This window comes from Protomyctophum parallelum, assembly GCF_964188405.1.
Source record: "Protomyctophum parallelum genome assembly, chromosome: 8".
Classification (NCBI taxonomy): Eukaryota; Metazoa; Chordata; class Actinopteri; order Myctophiformes; family Myctophidae; genus Protomyctophum; species Protomyctophum parallelum.
Window position 1 is genome coordinate 13,655,646 of NC_139703.1, and position 20,769 is coordinate 13,676,414.

At 40.4% G+C, this 20,769-nt stretch overlaps 2 protein-coding genes across 3 annotated transcripts; both read left to right on the forward strand.

Annotated features, from left to right (window-relative positions):
- Positions 1-5,461: 5,461 nt before the first annotated feature.
- On the forward strand, positions 5,462-9,174 carry LOC310862904 (guanylyl cyclase-activating protein 1-like; the record flags this gene model as incomplete). Its single annotated transcript, XM_083771025.1, has 4 exons — positions 5,462-5,659; positions 6,356-6,505; positions 7,459-7,549; positions 9,053-9,174. 4 exons carry the CDS (start codon positions 5,462-5,464, stop codon positions 9,172-9,174), a joined length of 561 nt encoding a protein of 186 aa, XP_083627151.1.
- A 2,036-nt stretch (positions 9,175-11,210) lies between these two features.
- irf6 (interferon regulatory factor 6) lies at positions 11,211-19,734 on the forward strand. 2 transcript variants are annotated; one of them, XM_083772385.1, is made up of 9 exons: positions 11,211-11,455; positions 14,708-14,896; positions 15,276-15,457; positions 16,073-16,268; positions 16,428-16,526; positions 16,711-17,016; positions 17,139-17,531; positions 17,638-17,756; positions 18,661-19,734. In XM_083772385.1, exons 1-9 carry the CDS (start codon positions 11,377-11,379, stop codon positions 18,889-18,891), a joined length of 1,794 nt encoding a protein of 597 aa, XP_083628511.1. In that variant the 5' UTR covers positions 11,211-11,376; the 3' UTR covers positions 18,892-19,734. The 2 variants fall into 2 exon arrangements, with proteins under 2 accessions (XP_083628511.1, XP_083628512.1); XM_083772386.1 differs by lacking the exon at positions 14,708-14,896.
- The last annotated feature ends 1,035 nt before the right edge of the window (positions 19,735-20,769 follow it).

The window sequence follows — 20,769 nt, forward strand, 5'->3', positions numbered from 1 at the left end:
CATGGCAAGACACACAAGATCAAACAATATGGCCTGAAATGAATTGATTTAGACCAGGCCAGGTCTATGTAATTGCACTTTGAAAGACTTGGGCACCTGTCATCAACATGCAACATAACCCTCTATATCTATAACGACAGACAGTGTTCAATTGTCTATTGTACCTTACTTACGAAAAGTTCTCTATATAGACTAATAATATTGTGGAAAAGGTGGCTAATTAGATAATGTTCTGAAGTGGAGAATAGGACAGCTGTAATTCCATGTCAATGAACCTAAAGTAATTCTATGCTTTCATGTAGTTTTGTTGCTGATAAAAAAATAAATGAAAACGTTCAGAACAAATTAGAAAACATTTAAAATACTTTATACACTTATAGGCTACACAGTACTCAATAGACACAAGTATGGCTGTTGCTGGATGCATCTGTATATCAAATAATCATCAAGAAGTCCTTACATTTCTGAATTATTATAACTAAGCTATTAGAATGTTGCCTAAATGGACATGTGTTTGAATTTCAGATCCAACTTGATTTTAGACATGACCCCTGACTCCCTGAGGGTCATGTCATGACCCCTGAGGGTCATGTCTCGTTAAACCCTCCAGGTAGAAAACACAAGTTTGCTGTAATCATCATTACAGTAGCCTATGATTAAAGATTGATGTATCTATCCTCCTTAAGAACAAAGTGGGATTTAGATTGACAAGTTCCAATGGTGGATGAATCCAAGCTGAACGTATTTAAAATATTTGTGGTGATTAATTTCCATGTAATGCACCTGCATTGATTTGAATATACAAATGAAAACCTGAATGTTGAGTGTTTGCACAGAAGTTTCTCTATAGCCGTATCATCAAAGACTACAGAAACAATCAGATCAACATCAAAGGAAATGTTTACACAACAATTCACATTGTCTCCCGTAGTTTATGTCCTTCCAGCTACAGCTAGTATAAAAGAAATCACATAGACTTTCTTCCAGAACTTCATAGGCCTATGTGATGAAGTCAACATTATAGTTTGTTCAATAATACGTCATGGATAAGGTATATAGCCCTCAAATACGATAACAAGTTAACAACTGTTCATTGTACGCTTTGATGTTGCAATTGCATTGTAACTTTCCCTGACAAGTCTGGCCATTTCATTAAATGAAAGTCAACGGATGTAACTATCAGTATAAATATAAGTAGGATACAAAGTCACGATCAAGGCCTCGTGTCGCCTCTACAATCATTCTGTATAGCATAACTTTATATCGGGTTTCAAAAGTGCAAAGGTTGTTAACAAACTTCAGTGTATGTAAACGGACTTTTTACATTAAAACAAAATTGACGTATGTTCACGTTCTATTATGCTATAAATAAAGTGACATAGGCATCTACTCACCCATCTCCTTGACTTTTAAATTGGTGTCGAAAAGAGAGTGGTTCTTTCGACCCAAAAAATGCAATTTTTTCATGATTATTGTTTGAGCAGAATACGATGTCCCAGATAGATCTGTTGATTCAGCAACTTTAGTTGTGCATTTTGTCCGGTTAGAATGCGTTATTCCAATGTAATAACCATAGTTACATTTAACATGCACAACAGGTGCAGAAATGCTAAGCCTGCTGTGAAGTGTGTGCTCCAGTGATTTGGTGAAACATTTCGGGACAGAGAAAATGTCGCTGTCCCCGCCTCCTCCTCTCCTTTCACTGATACACACACCTTGCTTGGCCCTATACCTGATGACAACATTCATACTCATACAATGCCCTGGTGCTGGTGGAAACCGTTTCCAAAGGAATTTATTGAAATGGTTCTTTCATCGTTTACAAATCCTACTTTGCATGGCTGACACTAGGGGTGGACAAAATCCAAGTCAAATGGTTTTCATGTAAAGACAAAATCTCAGTAAAATGGTTTCACGGCAGCTTCATTTAACATGTGTATTGTGCATGTGCAAAGCTGAAGAAGACTCGCCGGGTCGAGTCCTCTCGTATTCATTGGCACCTGCTGGTGAAATTGGTGTATTGCAGTCAAATGAGGAATCGTTTCAAATCAATGCGTCTGTTTACTGGGCACCAAAACATTCTGGGAATCTGGGCACTAGTTAGAATTTAAGTATTAAGGCTCATACATAGTCTGGATTTACGGTGGTGGGGTGACCACCGAACTACAACATGACGTCACGAGCCGCGGTGAAGAGCAAACCACCGCCACCGCTCCAGCCCTTCTCTCTGTTTTTACTCACCACCGCTCAACGTTATTTCAGCTCCGGTGGTCAGCTCACCACCGGAGCGGTGGTCACCTTACCACCGAAAATCCAGACTATGAATAGGCCTTTAGGGTTAGCCATATTTCACATATTTTACTTCTGAGATCTGATGCCCACTTTGTATTGGTGCCCTAGTGCCCACCCTTCCTACAGTATATTATTTTCTTTTTGGCAAATACGTTTTTAATAACAGGTTATAATAAATAATTATTATAGCACCATGATGATGCCAATTTGAAAACAAATGGAAAACAAATGGCGTAGATTGTAGATTGTAAATTGTAGAGTCTTCCTTGACCTACTGGCATAGTACAAACAAGAAATGTGATGCTGATCGATACACTCGTTTACCAGATTAGCTACAAGTGTTAATTTATACTGACAGCAAATTCTGACTGTCTTAGTCTTTTGAACACACAATTTTTAGTCCTATTTAGTCATCTGAAATTGTTAATTTTAGTCTAGTCTTAGTCCAATACGACTATATGTTTATATCAAAAACCTAGCTTAGTTTTTTTTTGTCTTAGTCAACACAATTAAAACTGATAATTTCTAAGAACAGAGATATTCACTAAACCAATGCCAGGGTAATACTCCAGGTATGGTGTAAATTCCAACAGCATTATTTACTCAAGGAAGGTGAGGCATGTGACTTAAGGTTAAGAAAGCAGGTTAATGCTAAGATGAGTTGACTAATGGGGATCAAGAATCCTCTCAGGCTCTCACTGACCACAGCTGACCACATACACGTACACAGAGTCACAGACTCAACAATTAGTCTCGTGCTGGAGTTCAGCAGTCTACTTTGTCTCTTACTACTGAACAGATCACGAGTTCAAGCTCTCATTCAAGTGGACATTCATTCACAGCTGGCTGATTGATTGATTGATTGATTGATTGATTGATTGATTGATTGATTGATTGATTGATTAATTGGCTGATCTGAGTGCGCGGGAGGGTTTGTAGGGTTCGATCCCCCAAGTATGAACGAACCCTACAACCCCCCCCCCCCCCCCCCCGCACACTCAGATCAGCCAACGCTTTTTTTGTTATTGCTTAATGTAAATCACTCTGGATTAAGAGCGTCTGCTAAATGCCTAAATTGTAAATTGATTGATTGATTGATTGATTGATTGATGGATGATTGATTGATAACTTTATTAACAGTGTGCAGAATAAGCACAGGAAAGTACATGACACAATGATGGTATCCCTTGCTATGCATCCTATTTCTATGATGCATTATAAACATAGGCCTACTTATAATGTATTAACATCTGCTAATTTTACCCAAAATGTTGTTCAGAAATGTACTGTACAACTTGATAACTTTTACATTTGACAGGCATAAACAGTAATCAAATAGGTCTCAAGGAAACTATATTAACATTTCTAAGCTACAGTATTTGTTTAATGACTCCAAAAAGGATCTCCCAAATAATTGACTATTCACTACAAAATCCAAATCGATCTTATAGTTCCTCCTCACCCTGGGCCATTTTTAGACTGCTCTGCTGCACCTATAAATCATGGTTGTCCTGGAGACGAAAGGGACTGGTTCATCCTGTTTCCCTGTCCTCAGTGAGTCGGAACTAATCATGACGACTGATCCAGGGAGAAATGTTTAGAATGTGCTGGCAGTTGCTTCTGTTGCTAACCAGGAAATCATGAGACGTGTGAGAGGCAGTACTCGACCTGTGTGTCATTCCTTGGATTGGTGGTGATGGCAGTTTGATTACTCGATTGACATCTCATACTGACTGAGTACTGAGTAATAGATCTTCACATTGAACTCATGCCCATAAATCTTGTTTAGTTCATGAATCATGCCAACTCTCTGAGCAACTTCTGCATTCTTATAAATTATATCTTCGGAATTATATGTATTCCAAGCCAGTGCCACAAATTATATGGCGCCACTGTGCCACAAGTGTCAATTCAGTTCCTTTTACTGACAATGCACTAGATTCAGTGCACTAAAGACATAAAAGAATAACCACAGGAATAATGTACGAGAAATTGAGAGATTTCAATCTATACTAAAACAAAGAATTGCCATACAAATCTAAAGAAATATACAAAAGGGGCACAGTCTCAGTCAGTGCGGTGGACGTACACCATATAATGGTACAGTAGTAACAGTAGCATAATTTGTTGCACAACATGGACTCTTCCTGTAAATGTAGACAGACAATGCTGCCTACATTTGGCATGGCATATGTGAACATTTGGCAATATGTTTATACCGGTAGGTTTGTTTGGGGAGGCTGAGGCAAGTGAAGAATCACACCTGTGAGTCATGTCTGTGGCACAGAGCTTGATGCTTTTAATGACATGCAAAAAATCTGATCAATTTGTCATCTGCACTTGACAGTGTCGGCACTCGCCAGCAAGAAAGTGATGACATCATTATGACACCTCGAATTGGCATGGTTACTAGTAGAAAGTCGCTAGTAACCCTGTCAAGGGGAGATGACAATATTATGAGAAGACAGTGATGAGATCCATCCCTTTGTCATCACTTAAGTTATTTTAGGCAGGAACCCCTTTTGGTGTTAGCGTTATGTTATACTTTAGCTATTGAAAAATAGCAGATCTACAAGCTACGAGCTTGTAGGTCTGCTATTTTTGAAAGATCGAAGAACGACTGACATATAGAAACATAGCTTTTTCAGAAAACTGTCAGGATGTAGAAGACATTTTTAGAATCTGATCTCAGGTCAAAATGGGTTAAGTTATTTTGCCATTTTGTCATGGTTTATATATACTCCAGAAAATGAATATTATACCTTGATATAGTTTTGACATTATCAAGAGCTCGATAATGGGATCCTTTCATTATCAACTCTCCAGCTAGTAAACTACTAAATAATTGATTAAATAATGTTTCCTAAATGCCTTTCTTAAAGATGAATCTGCGTTTGTCAGCCAATGTGCTGTACGTATGCATCATGCCTCTATTATTACCTTAGTATTCAGTAACAAGCAAAGGGGATTAGAAGTTTTGAGCTTTCCTCACAGGCGCACATCTGATTGGTTGTCCTGTCTTCCTCAGCACCACCACACTACTTGTAAACATATGCTGTGTTAATCTGCTCACGATCAATGGCACCATCAACACCGTGAACGCTTGTTGTTGTTTTTGGCATGGTTGTCACTAGTGTGGATTTCTCTTTTTCAATTTCAAAGAACAAACATGGGAAATAACAGTGGAGTTTCTCTGGAAGACCTATGTGCACACGAGAGTCATCATTGGTACAGAAAGTTTATGACGGAATGCCCATCTGGAATGCTGACATTCTATGAGTTCAAGAAGTTCTTTGGATTGAAAAACTTAACACCAACTTCAAATGCCTATGTTCAGTGCATGTTTTCAACGTTCGATATGAATAACGTAAGATATTTCATTTTTTTTACATATTTACAAAGTTATTGTATATCTATTTGGAAATAATTAGTTAACCATGGATATTGTTTCAGAAGTTGAAGGCCATATGCTCATCATCTTCACAGAAGGACACATTCTATAATATGTGCAGCATTTTACAATTGTATCTTTTGATACCCACAAATAGGTTATGGACAGTAGGCTACAGTTCTACATTACATTACAAAACACTGATACAAATTGACCTCCTTATGTCATTTTTTTCCCTTTCTTTTCTTTTTTCAAAACACAAAACTGGTCTTCCTGGCTAGAGTAGACTAAGGCCTACATCTTGAAATTGATTTCCATCATTACTATCATTTGAACAGTATCAGGCAGTGTTTTGCTACAGTGTGAGTGGCTGCTGCTTACAGTATGTATTCAGCACGTTATCTCTGTAAATCTATCTGGGGAACAACAGCCTATTATGGGCTTATCCCACCCACTCCTCTTACACGGCTAACCTAGTCATATGACAGATGATGATGATGACCCATATTGCTAGCCTTAGCCATTTCAAAGCTATTTGAATGCATGCATGGCAAGAAGTTAAGTTCTTTTTTGGTTCTTTCTTTTGTTAAAAAATTATTTTGCTTCATTAAAGACAAGGTTTAAAGACAAACCTCTGTATTGATGAAATATGTGTTCTTTTTTGTTTTGTAGGATGGATTTATTGATTTCATGGAGTATGTAGCAGCTCTCAGCCTGGTGTTGAAGGGAGAGGTAAAACAGAAGCTACGCTGGTACTTTAAATTGTATGATGTTGATGGAAGTGGATGCATCGACCGTGATGAGCTCCTTTTAATAATTAAGGTGAGAGTTGGTCTTCTTCTGTCATGTCAAACCTTGACTAATGCACTGGTTCTCAATGTCCGGCCCTGGGACCATGGGTCCAAATGGATATTTGTATTGTTTTCTGTAAGCCAAAGCGTCTTTGAGTAGGCCTACTTAGAAAAAACGTATGTAAGTCCTATTACACGTATGTAAGACCTATTACAACATGATAGGTCTACATTATTGTCTCCTTATGCTGACTGTGATTTTATTAGTGGTGATTTTATTATTGCAGTATATTTTATTATTATTATTGCAACCGTAGGTTGCACCCGGGTGGGGGAGGTGCGACCACACCTCCCCCACCCGTCCTCCCTTTTGACTGATACCTGTCCATTCAAACTCTAGACGGTCCCAAAGTCATTCGCGCAGTTGCGCCTTGGCAGCCGGTGAAAATTAAGGCCTGGCCCCACCTGGGCCCTAACTGGGCTGGCCCGAGGCCCCACCTGGCCTTACTAATAAGCACACAATTTACGCCATACCTGGCCTGAAAACGTCAATTAATAAGAAGAAAAAAGGTCCATATGTGGGCACTCCCAGACCTGTTTTTTTGTGCTATCTATCTATCTATCTATCTATCTATCTATCTATCTATCTATCTATCTATCTATCTATCTATCTATCTATCTATCTATCTATCTATCTATCTATCTATCTATCTACCTACCTACCTACCTACCTACCTACCTACCTACCTACCTACCTACCTACTATCTATTGTTTTAAATCATATCTTAATCGTATTGAGGCTATACATACATAGTTAATATTTAGCTGACACCTACTGGTTGAAAGAGATAACACAACCAACCTCAGATGATCATACTTGAGCAAGGCATTCCTTGGTTTACAATGCTAGTGCTACACTGACTACACTGAATATTGACATGTTGCAAACTGTTTCTAATTTACCTCCTTTCTTCCTATGTTAGTCCATTCGTGCAATCAATGGAAAGACTGATGACATGTCAGCCGAGGACTTTTCCAACATGGTGTTTGACAAGATTGACACCAATGGAGATGGTAAGACATATTTATACACTTTCCACAGTATGACTTTGTTCTTAAAACAACACCAAAATCCTTTTCTGCTATGAGCATAATGTTTAGTGTTTATAATTCATGTTGTGATCATAATATTTATTGATTAATGTGATTTTAGCTCATCTATCTCAGAGACTTAATAGCTTTGAGACGAAACGTTTCATTGTGGTAAACCTTTTCCAGAATGACTACAATGTTCAGCAAGAATATGCTTGCTTTTCAATAAACAAAATATTGCACTTACCTGAAATGTATTTGTTATGTACAGTATCCTTAATTGGTATTACTTTCCTAGTTTTCTAACAAATCAAAAAGTTATAAATAGTAGACTACACTCTTAAGTTACTCTTTGAGAAATTAATGAAAGTTCAGTTGTCACTCTTTTGTCAGAATTTTGTGTCTGAAAGGATACCGGAGAACACGCCAATATTACTGGCGAGAAGTTGTTTAGAGTTTACACTAGATGAAGTGGGAATGCTAAAGTACCAAAACAATTTAATTTATTAGTAAACAATATCCTGAATTGGTAGGTATCATTGAATAGCTGACCATTTAATTGCAGATAATAATTTGATCACTTTGGAAATGAACTATAACATCTGTGGGTTTGACATACAACACTGATGAAGACAGCATGTTAGCATAACGATGAAGACATTGATGAAGATTTTTTTCTGTGGCGAGTTGGTAAACTGCTGCATGAGTTCTCCGGATACAGTCAGTCTGAAATACTACACAGAAATTGTCATTAGAAAATGGCTTGTAAATTCTACAAGACACTTTGTTCTTGAAATACTTTTAACTTTACATAGCATGTTGTTTTGTTGTTGGTATGTGATATTTAACCCACTGTTCTTAAAACCCCAAACACAACACAACAACATAAGGTCAAAAGTACAATGTAATAGTTTATTTGCCAAAATAGTACTGAGGTCAAAAGTACATAATAATAGAGTATTAAAGTACAATATAAGAGTGTAAGCCTATTTGCCAAAATAGTAGTAGGCCTAATGAAAGATTTAACAAACTGAGAAAATGGTAAAATACCAAAACCATTTCAGGATATCAAAACACACATTTAGTATCCAGCATTAATAAAGTATTCAATATCACGGCAGTGCACCAGTGCACAGTGCCCACTCTTCTTGGTGCCCACATTTCCGGGTGCCCACATTTCCCTAGTGCCCACTCTTCCGGTCACCCATATTTCCCTAGTTCCCAGTCTTCCTGGTGCCCAGATTTCCCTAGTGTCCGCACTTCTCCACCCCAAAGTACCCACTCTTCCCGGTGCCCACTAGGCCCTAGTGTCCACTCTTTCAAATTCCCAGTTTTCCATAGTGCCCAAAATGTTTTGGTGCCCACCTTTCCTGTCATTTAACTTTTGTGTGTGTGTGTGTGTGTGTGTGTGTGTGTGTGTGTGTGTGTGTGTGTGTGTGTGTGTGTGTGTGTGTGTGTGTGTGTGTGTGCGTGCGTGTGTGTTAGGTGAGCTGTCCTATGACGAGTTTATGGAGGGGATTCAGAATGATGAGGAATTGCTCACAACATTAACGGAGAGTTTGGATCTCACACACATTGTCGAGAAGATTGAATGTCGAGAAGATTGAAGCAGAGCGGACAGACCAGTAGGCCAGCTTTATGGTCCCTTAAGTCTGAATGTGCCAAAACGGAAAGAGTGCTGAGCAGCATTTTGGAAAGAGTCTTCACCAGTATAACAGGATATGGACGTAACCTATTTGCCCACAAGAAGTGTCCTTGTTCATATACATTTCATATAATAGCCATCACATCATGTCATCAAACCAACACTGAATTCTTACATATTTCTGCATGCTATCAGGCCTACATTGTGTTAGCCTGTATAAAACACTTGAGATACATTATAATAGAAAGTGTATCCCTGTGTTGACCTGCAGGCTAATAGTCTTCTGAACATTGTTATTTTGTTGACCAATTTGCCCTTCAACATCTTGTTCATGCTGGCTATAACCACAGGTTTTTGAAATGCCAGTTTGTTTCAGAACTTTCAGTGCCCGTGTGTATGATTCACTGATGTATGATTCACTAAACATTACACTCATTCAGATTCACTGTGGAAAGTAACCATAGCCTATATGTTAATGATTTGTATGGATTTTCTATCAGAATAAATCAACAACTATTCCATAATGGTTTTATTTGTCATTTTCTAGATTTGATTGACATTGATTCAGTGAAAACAGTTTTTTCTTCCCTGAAGCAATAATGTATTCTGAATTATATTTATTATTATTATTATTATTATTACCCTTATTATTATTATTATTATTATTATTCGACAGACATTTGTTATATAATGTACAATACTGTTTACATGTATCATGTGTCTCCAGCATTGTTATTAACAAAAGCCCTCACTGGAATTATTATGAGTAAACTGAAATTTACATTTCAGTGTTTGCTTTTACAATTTGCTATATTGAACACAGTAGCCTACGTCACAAACACGCACGTGAATTTGTATCAAACAGCATCCGGAATTATGAGAGAATTCTAACAGATTAGGACGGGAGGCACTGACTCAGGCACATACAGTAAGCATAGGCTAGATATCTAGGCCTATAGGGGCATCAACCCCGTCACCCTCCTAAGCGCGCTGTGTGTGTGTGCGTGTGCGCGCGCGTTCGTGCGTGTGTGTTGTGCCGAAACTAAATCACAGGAAATTGTCATTGTCATTTATAGTAATGTATGACTATAATCACCATGACAACGGCCACGCGTGCTGTCGGCCGCGAGCAGTTTCAGGGTGGGGCATTACTATTATTAGACTTTCATCATCATCATCATCATCATCAGCAGCACGCCATCAATCTGCCTCATTTTATTTAATCCTATTGATTGATTGATTGATTGAAATATTTATTAACAGTTTGTAGAATTTACAGTACATTTTAAGCACAAACTCAATACAAAGACTGTCAACTGAGAGTGGACGACCCAATTAAGCATTACACTTGTTTACAACAGGGTCCACATTGTTCAATTCATCAAAACATTTAAAGACATACAAACATTTAGAGACATACAAATAGACATTTCTATGTAGCTAAAGAACAGAACAGGAATTCATCATATGGGAAGCAAAAAATGGAAAAGATACAATATACAGTGAGGGAAAAATTATAAGATTATAAGATACAGCAGCTATTTGTGTCCTTTTTCCATTCTCTATTCAAAACTTGGGTGCAAGTATGAAAAATAATTCCACCCCACTCGTTAGAGGGAAATAGGCTATAACTTGTGTCAAGACTCAATAAGTTGAACATAATATAGCCTAAAGTAAACAACAAATTAAAATTATAATAATAACCAGTGTAAATGACAGAGAGCCTTTCTTCCCCCAGTGGGTAGTAGAAATAAAGGTGTGTTGGACAGAAATGCCGGATTTATATTTCGTCGGAGTTTTTGAAAGGAGTCGCACGCAGACAATAGCGGATCTCTAAGCTCACAACGCGTCGCCGATGCAACGCGCTGTGAGCTTGTAGATCTGCTATTTACAATGCGCAACACCGTCGTGCGGCGAAGTAGTTGTAATGACGTCACCGCAATACCTGAGTTTCGGTGAGGAAAGGGGGAGGGGCCAGCAGACTGAGTGGAAAACAGCCGTGTTTCACTGTTTCTTCTTCAGATACACACAGTGACTCACACACTGTGCCCCGGCCACACGTCGGGTGTGTGTGTTGTTGTTGTTTGTTGTTTGTTGTTTTGTTTAATTTATTTTACCATTGGAAGGAAGACAATTATTTCCCAAACTAAGGAAATTCATTCTCATGATTCCTGTCGGTCAGAACAAGCTTGTAGGCATAGGACTACAAGGAAAGACAAGTCCCACTTCCTGGTTGACCACAGGTATGTATGTTCTCTCTCTGACATCTATTATGTTCTGTTCTTCTGCGCCTTTTCACTTTGCTACGTTCTTTTGATCATTATGTTATAGATTTTTGATTGGCAACGTTGTAGCTATCTATTTCTATCCGTTATGTGGAACGTCTATTTATAATATAAATGTATGTAGGGCCTATTATTAAAAATAAAATCCTGATTTTGGAGCAGGCTGTAATAATGACACGGAACACCTGCAACATTGTGCACAGCAGCACAGTATACTTTACTTTGTTTATAGGCTATAGCTCTATGACTTTTTCAGTGCCCCCTGTTTTTAATTTATTTTGGCCTCAATTAATCAAAAACACCCGCACACCTCAATATTATATACTGTACTATTACTCCCAACATAGCACTAATCAATACTGGAGTATGTATTAACAGTTTGCATAATTACAGTACATTTCAAGCACAACTCAATACAAAAACTGTTAACTGTGAGTGGACTAGCCCTAGAACGGCTCTTGTTGTTACATACAGTATGTACAGTATTTCACATACAGAGCCATAGAACACACAGGTTAATTTCAGTTCGGGTTCTACATGGGCGGCCTAAATGTGATGAATGCTCCGTTTGTACTCACCCATTAAATTATTCCAAAGACGTGGTGTGAAAAATGGTCCTCTAGTTTTATATCCATGTGAAAGTTCTGGCACAAAACGCGTATTTAGTGAATTATCTCCACTTTTTCAAGAGATGCACACAGACATCTTTCCCCCAGTGAGGGGGAAAAGGGGTGGGTGGGGGGGGGATTCAGATTTTAAGGAGGCCAGTTTTGAATTACAGACGTCCGTAGGTGCCCATTGAGAGCGGTTTTGAAGGAGTCAAGGGATTCGCATGTCTTAATGACTGCTGGTAGGGCGTTCCACATTTTGGTGGCATAGGAGCGAAAATAATTTAGTATTTAGACGGGTACATGGGTATCTTCTTGGTGGTGTATCGAATCTTGTGGACCAGACCCATTGCAAGATGCTGTACTCTGTCGTCAAACCTAAGCCATTCCAGCTTGTCAAAGTGGGCAGGGGTGAGGTGGGTTAGGGGGGTGAGGTGGGTTCGGGGGGTGAGACCATAGACTGTAAAAAATATGGACAAAGCGTTCCCCAGGTCTAACATGGACGTAAAATGAAGCCTGTAATTCCTTGCACTGTAAGTCGCCATATTTCTAGATCCGTTTGGGCCCAGCTGGCCATTGGCTGGCTCCGTTTGGGCCCAGCTGGCCATTGGCTGGCCCAGACAACGAGGCGGGACTTCCCCCCCTTACTCTTCGTTGGTTTTTATTTTGACTGAACGGGGGTGGCTCCCGTTCATAGACTGTAACGGTAGCCACGCCCCTCAGAACATACGCAACTTTATGGTCATTTTTTAAATAAATGGGACCATCATTTTCCCAAAAGAATATTATGACATGAGAAATTAGACTTTAAACTAGTGACTGGAAGCAGAAAGTATTCATGACCATGAAGTTTATTAAGGTAATACAGTCTAGGTGAAGTTGGGCCCAAATACATGGGCCTCTATGGAGCTATGGTTGTTTTGGGGCCCAATGACAGCGCCACAACAGGCCATTATATGAACTTTCAGGAAGTCCCGATTTCCTTAGTGGCTTCACGAAATATCTGTCTGACTGCCCCCCTGGGTGAGGCCCAGTAGAAGCCTGACCAGTTTGTTTTGCGAAGTCTGGAGCCTTGTTTTAAGGGCCTTTGAGGTGCTGTGGTACCATGAGGTGCATGCATAGTCGAAGAAACATTGTATGAGGGCTCCTGTTAGGGTCTTCAAGGTGTTTTTGTTGACCAGTGAGGAGATCCTGTATAGGAATCTTGTTCTTTGGTTGACTTTTTTGATCATGTTGGTGGCCATTTTATCACCGGAAAGATTTGCCTCCAGGATGGAACCTAGGTAGGTAATTTCATCTTTTCGTCTGATAATATTGTCACCACCCACTCTAACCAAGAAGCCATCTGCCTTGCTGAGATGACTATTTGATCCAAAAAGAATGGATTCAGTTTTTCCCAGGTGTAAAGATAGTTTGTTATCAGCGAGCCAGGTGCAGATATTACCAAGTTCAGGGCTGAGGGCCTTTTCAACCTGCAGTTTGTTCCTGTCCGAGACCAGCAGTGCTGAGTCATCTGTGAACAGGAATGAGTTGCAGTCACAAGCTGATGTCATGTCGTTTACATATATTAGGAACGGTAAAGGCCGTAGTATGCTTCCTTGTGGAACGCCACAGCTCACTGGGAGGGGGGGTTTCACGCTGTCAAAAGCCTTTTGGAGGTCCAGGAGGCGACGATGGAAGGCTCGTCTGAGGACGACCTAGAGAGCATGACCATACCGCAGTATTTGCCAGCATCCACCTCATGTTTGATGTGGTCACTCAAATAGACTCCCGATCCCGACGGCCTTTACTGCATGTCTTCCCACCATCTCTCTCCCCATTTCCTGTCAGCCTACTGTCTGTCCCTCCATACAAAAATATAGGCGAAAGCAATAGGGTGGTAGTTGCCGGTGTCTAAGTTGCTCCCTTTCTTGTGCAGGGGGGTTACTTTGGCCAGTTTGAAATCTCGAGGGACCTGACCCTGTTTGATGGAGAGGTTTATTATGTGGGTGATGATTGAAGCTATAGAGCTGGCCGAGTCTGAGGAATTTGGAGGGAATATTGTCATGGCCAGTGGCCTTGTGGGGTTGAAGGGCACTCAGTTTTTTTTAAGTACTGAGTCCGGCCGAGAGTTTCCCCGGCCGGACGTAGCGCGTGGATGGAACACGTTATTCCGACCAGTTCCTTTCCCAGCTGGCCAGGGGAAGGTAGTTTAGAGACCAGGATTACTGCATGTTTTTGTGAGGATACCTACCTATGTGCACTGATGACACAGAGGAGTACCCAGCGGGTATCGAACACAGGACCTTTTTAGCTGTGAGGCGACAGCACTACTGACTGCCACCGTGACCCCCTAACAATGCACTATTATGATGCTTTACATTGTGCTGTAAAGTACTGTAAAGCTGATGTTTTACAGTACTTTACAGCACAATCGGCACATGGTAACTTGTTTTATACATAATAAAATGTGAGTGCTTGTAAGGACTGTCAATACAGCTTCGAAAAGTTATTCACCCACAATTCATGATTTATAGTCGGTGCAGAAACATGTACGAGTCAGCCTTCTATTTTTGTTTTGATAGCTGATCTATTCACTATTCTTGACTCATTCCCAACTCAGGTACCAGCCCCTATCCTAATATTATGTGGTCCTCTGCTGGCTCAGAGCATTCCATGCAACCCTCTTCAGTGGAGGTCTGGCCCAAAGAGGAGACAAATAAGGTCTTGCCCAAAGAGGAGAAAAATAAGGTCTGGCCCAAAGAGGAGCCAGTGGAAATGCCCATGAAGATGCAGTCGGGCCAACTACATGGTAACTTGTTCTGATGTACAGTATTCATGGTTGAGTTTAAAACAGCCCAGAGGTATGGAGGCCATTGCAGGGCAGTAGATTTCTGTGGGGGTCATCCCTATGTTCCCCAGGTTCTATGTTCCCAGGGTGTTAGTGTTAGAGGTAGGGTTGTAAGCGGGAACATAATAGAACCTGGGGAAGATGTTTGTATACGCTCCCGTTCTGTCTGTGGAGCTGTTTTTCTGAAGCTTTTTTGATAATGGAGCATTAGACCGCAAGGACTTTTTTTCAATTACCGTATATCCTTTTAGACTAAGTGTATGACTGTACTGTTTACATTTCTGACTAATAAAGTATTCAATTACCAAACGAGAACATCTTTGTACAATTGCACCCCCAGGTGAAGGCATGTCAAACACTCCACGCCGTGTGCGACTCAAGCCCTGGCTGGTGGCTCAAGTGGACAGTGGGCTATATCCAGGATTGGTGTGGATTGACCGGGAAGCCATGCGCTTCAGGATCCCCTGGAAACATGCTACACGCCACACACCACAGCACGAGGAAGAAAACACCATCTTTAAGGTGATTACTATAACTATAAGGAGCAGAAGGAGTTCACTGACAATTGGACACCAACCGGGGGAGCTGGTGATCGAACCGGGAAACTTCCGATCCCCAAGCAGCCAATCTATCTGAGCCACTGCTGCCCCCTCTCAATGAAGACAATGAAGAACTTGGAGACTTGGGGAAAAGTTAAAATACACAATTTAAAATAACTAACATTTGAGTAAATCACAAACCATGCAATGAGGCGAACAGTGGTTATGTTGTGAGACTGTGTACTGTCCATCAAGAACAACATAATATAATAATTCAATTCACAGTTAGAGGTGTATATAAACAACTTAAATGCAATCGATACAACTAAGGATTAACAATCCCCCCTTTATTCTTATTTTGGTAATTTAGTTTATTCTATTTTGTTATTTGTTTCCCTCTATTTCTTATTTGTATGAGGTCATTAATCTACAGTATGAGTGAGAGAGGCTGGGTAATTGTTGGGATTTGTTTTGTTGTACGGTTCTTGTTTGTTTTGTTCAGGGTTTTTTTCTGTTCTGTATGTGGTTATGTATGTCTTGTAATTTGTACAACATAATGTATATTAAACATGATGTTTATCTTCCCTTTAATCTTCAGGCATGGGCAGTGGAGACAGGAAAGTTCCGAGAGGGGATTGATGAAGCCGATCCTGCCAAATGGAAAGCGCAGCTTCGTTGTGCCCTGAATAAAAGTCGTGAATTCAACCTCATCTATGATGGTACCAAAGAGGTCCCCTTGAATCCACTGAAGATATATGATGTCTGTGACATTCCACAGCCTCTCAGTAACCCAGGTGAATATCTACTCTCTCATAATATGAAGAAGACCAGATCAGTACTACGGACCGGAGACTTAACATTCTGTACATTCTTGTCGGTTGAACTAACCTTTACATTTCTTTTGGGCTTGGTTGACCTGCTTAAATTCTTTCATGTTATTTCTCATTATTCAGGATCCTCAGATCCTGGTTCTTGGACGTATGATTTAGAAGTTGGTGAGGAAGATGTTCCAGGAACCCCAGAGTCTCTCCCTGCATACCCATCATCTAATGGTCAGTAAAAGGTCTTTATTCGACCCTCTAAATAAAATGTGAGTGCTTGTAAGGACTGTCAATACAGCTTCGAAAAGTTATTCACCCACAATTCATGATTTATAGTCGGTGCAGAAACATGTACGAGTCAGCCTTCTATTTCTGTTTTGATAGCTGATCTATTCTTGACTCATTCCCAACTCAGGTACCAGCCCCTATCCTAATATTATGTGGTCCCCTGCTGGCTCAGAGCATTCCATGCAACCCTCTTCAGTGGAGGTCTGGCCCAAAGAGGAGACAAATAAGGTCTGGCCCAAAGAGGAGCCAATTAAGGTCTGGCCCAAAGAGGAGACAAATAAGGTATGGCCCAAAGAGGAGCCATTGGAAATACCCATGGAGATGCAGTCGGACCCACTGGTTGAAATGACCCCCGCTCCCCCCATAATGCAGCCCCCTCCCATGATTGAGGGCATGTTTGCCTCCCCAGAAATGTGGATCAGTTCTCTTCCAAGTAAGTTCTTTTAGTCAGAGTACAGAGAAAGAAAATGTTAGAATGTATTGACTACATGTGAACATAACTCTGGAGATCAATGCATTGTGTGTACAGTATGCTAATCTGACTCTGTCTCACAGTGACTGACTTGGAGGTGCAGTTCTATTATCGGGGGAAGGAGGTGTGTCCCATGGAGACAGTCAGTAATCCTCATGGCTGCCGGCTGTTCTACGGTGACCTGGGCCCAATGGTTAACCAGGAGGAACTGTTTGGGCCTGTGAGCCTGGAGCAGCTACGCTTCCCCACTACAGAGAATATAACTAACGAGAAGCAGAGGATCTTCACTAGCCGCCTGCTGGATGTCATGGACAGAGGGCTGATCCTGGAGGTCAGTGGCCATGATATCTATGCAATCCGCCTCTGCCAGTGCAAAGTGTATTGGTCTGGCCCCTGTGCACCCAACCCCAATGCACCCAACCTCATAGAGCGTCAGCGAAAGATCAAGCTCTTCGACCTGGAGTCTTTTCTCGGTGGTGAGTGAGCCTCTGTACTGTAACCTATTAATATTTGATTGTGCTCAATTCAGTTGAAAACACACTGAAGTGTACAATTCTAACAGGGTTCATGTGTGACCTGCAGGTCTGATTGCACATCAGCGGGGCCAGACAGCAAGCCCCCCTCAGTTTGACATAAATCTGTGTTTTGGAGAAGAGTGGCCTGACAGCAGGCCAAGGGAGCGGAAACTCATCATGGTTCAGGTGAGACTTTTCTTTTTGAAAAGTGCAAGGACCACTTGTATAAAGCATATTAGGTAAGATTCCCCAGAAAAAGTCATTCTTTGCTTCTATTCAGTATAACAATCAGATGTTTCCTTCTTCAATTTCATCATTATCCGAACTACATCTAGTATCTAGTATCCAATCCGGTGTGCTGTCATACTCTGAAGAAGGCTGTGGGGCCACTAAGGATGCTTCTACACTATGTAGAGTCACAAAGATGCTTCTTGCCGCGAGCGGCAGGAGTATCTTCCTGGTTTTTAGACAGCTGCAGCGTCGGCCAGAAAACCGGAAACTCATTGCCCCCGCGTCAAGTTGCAGCTTGGGTGGAGCTTCATTTCCATCCACCAGCTGTCTAAAAACCATGAAGAGACTCCTACCACTCGTGGAAAGAAGCATCTTTGTGAATCTACTGTGTGGATGCAGTCTAAGCGTGGGTTATCCCCATCACAGTTTTGAGCTCAATTCAATGATGAGATGGCCATCTCAAAAACATTTTGTTTTTTCTCCTTTGTTGCCCGTTTTGACTTTTGAGTCCCCAACTAAAGTGCACCTTCATTATATGGTACTTTTTTTGGTGCTGTCTGCTTCAAATAACTTCATTGACATTGTCAACCAGTAGATGTCCTCCCTAACACTAGTGTCTAAATGTATCAATCGAAGAGGAGGGAGACCACCTCCCAATTGCAGATTAGGTTATATTGTACTCTGCCATACAGATTGGTGTTTTATTTTGTCAAATAAGTCTTGGATTGTAGCTATAGGTGAAATCTTAAGCAGAAAAAGAAAAACATAACCAGCCACAGATTACTCTATTTTTGGGGGTTTGTTCCAAGCTCCTATACTGTGATTGACAGCTCCCATCTTCCTCCTCTGCTCTCTACAGGTCATTCCAGTGGTGGCTCGAATGATAAGTGAGATGTTTTCCGGAGATAACACACGATCCTTTGACAGTGGCAGTGTTCGCCTGCAGATTTCCATCCCAGACATCAAGGACAACATAGTGACTCACCTAAAGCAGCTTTACTGCCTGCTGCAAACCCACCAGGGCCACGAGAGTTGGCCTACTTTGCCCCCTGGGTCAAGGCTTAACATTACTCAGGCTTTACAGGCCTAGTGAGGCAGCTCACATGGGTCCTACAGGCCCCCGTACAACACCGCTCACTTGCGCTGGTCACTGGAATTTAACTGACACATTGCTAGCATGATACTTAACATTAGTTAGCAAAGAGTGTGTTAATGTATACAGACATGCACAATATAGTATGCTTGTCTATTATTTAGCCTTTCACTTGTTTGACTATGTGTTTGTATAAGAATATGCTACTAGGATTTGTTCCCCGCATCATGTGTGCAGGGACTAGAGAAGGAATACAGGTACCGGTAGGTGTCTTTTGGGGCCAAAGTCCTGCTTGCTGAAAGGCAACAGTTAATCAGTTACAGACAACCCTGTGGCCTTATTTATGTAAAACGAGTCAGTGACTTCTGTATTGGCACAGTGCATAATATTTCCCAGTGGGTATTGTTCATGAAAGGTTGAAATGTAAAGGTTTGTGAAGCATATATTGTTTTGCAGGTTGAACTCCACATGAATTGTTTCTTTAGCCATTCATGTATTTTTCTGTCTGCTCATATTTAAAGTTTGACATTCCGTTTTTCTGGGAGTACATGTAGTGGATTTATCAAGATTTTACAAAACTGATTATTTTATGGTGCCTCTGGTAACTTGGTGTGCCATTTCCCCCTTTAGCTCTTTGTTTTTCCATTTATACTTAAGATATTTTTGTATGCATTCTCCTATATGATATTTTAGCCATTTAGTTTGTTCAGAGCCCAAATCTTAAAGAGAATGATATAACTGGATCTGTTATGGAATGGCTGTCACTGCACTTTGGATGCTGAACTGTTTAATGGCCAGTTGAATGTCAACACTTTAACGTATGATCAGTTATTTTATCAAATAAAAATGGAAAAAATATCAATGAGTATTTGATCAATTCATTCAATTTTAGCTGAAGTTTCAAAAGAAACTAATACACTTGTAATGAGTTGGTGTGAGTTAATGTGCTGTGTGCTTATGGCCTGAAGCACATCTTCCATTTGATGTTGAAATCAATGATTGTGTCTTAGCGCAGCCTGCTGAAACTGAATGCTGGACCTTGGACAGGGATTCCGGCTGGGCCATCCTCATGAATGCTTTCATATTGCCCAGTGTGTGTGTGCGCATGCCTATGTATCTATCCTATATATATTTTTACAGTCTACTCTATGGTATCTATCATGGCTGATGCGGTTCCGTTGATGTTGATGTTCCGTTCAGATGACTTAGGCCTACAGTACCAGGGATTTTCTGAGATGCTCCTTTATTCATTCAATATTATTGTCCCATTCTGGGCAGTCTACACTGGCATCTAGTGGATGAACCAAATAATACAGGTTGTAGGCTATACGTTTTAATACAATTCAGCCGTTCAACAACTAGATTGTACGAGGCTAGAAAGATGACCTACAATAATTAAATGATTATGGATATTCAGATATAATGTTAATGTCATACGTTAGATGTTAACTGGCATCCACAGCCAAAGAAAATTCATAGGCTACCAAATGTATGATTATTCATGCTTTAGTTTTTAAACGGCTCAAATGTATGCAGGAAAGCAAGTACAGTGGAGCTGTTCAAAACAGCTTAAATATCCATGACTATCCATAACTGAAAAGCTTTATGATGTCATCAAGATGTACTTCACTTCACAATGTTAATGATTTTTTTCCCCAAACCTACAGTTCCCCCACAGAATGGGGGGACCTTTTATTATTATTTCCACACAACAGCTCTAAGGTATATTAATGAAATAAAATGTTGAAAATGAGTGGAATTCCCCTTTAAGTTAATCTCCCATAATCATGCATTTCAACTATCAGCCTCGGCTACAACAGTTCCAATAAATATGAACCTGTACAATTGCATTGCATTATTATGCCTATTAAAGAG

Bases quoted from the DNA above. Each gene is read 5' to 3' on its own strand.
- irf6 (XM_083772385.1), top strand. From the start codon at position 11,377: ATGATTCCTGTCGGTCAGAACAAGCTTGTAGGCATAGGACTACAAGGA. The intron at 17,017-17,138 runs GTAAGTTCTTTT...TCTGTCTCACAG, and splicing joins GTGGATCAGTTCTCTTCCAA to TGACTGACTTGGAGGTGCAG. The intron at 17,757-18,660 runs GTGAGACTTTTC...TGCTCTCTACAG, and splicing joins GGAAACTCATCATGGTTCAG to GTCATTCCAGTGGTGGCTCG.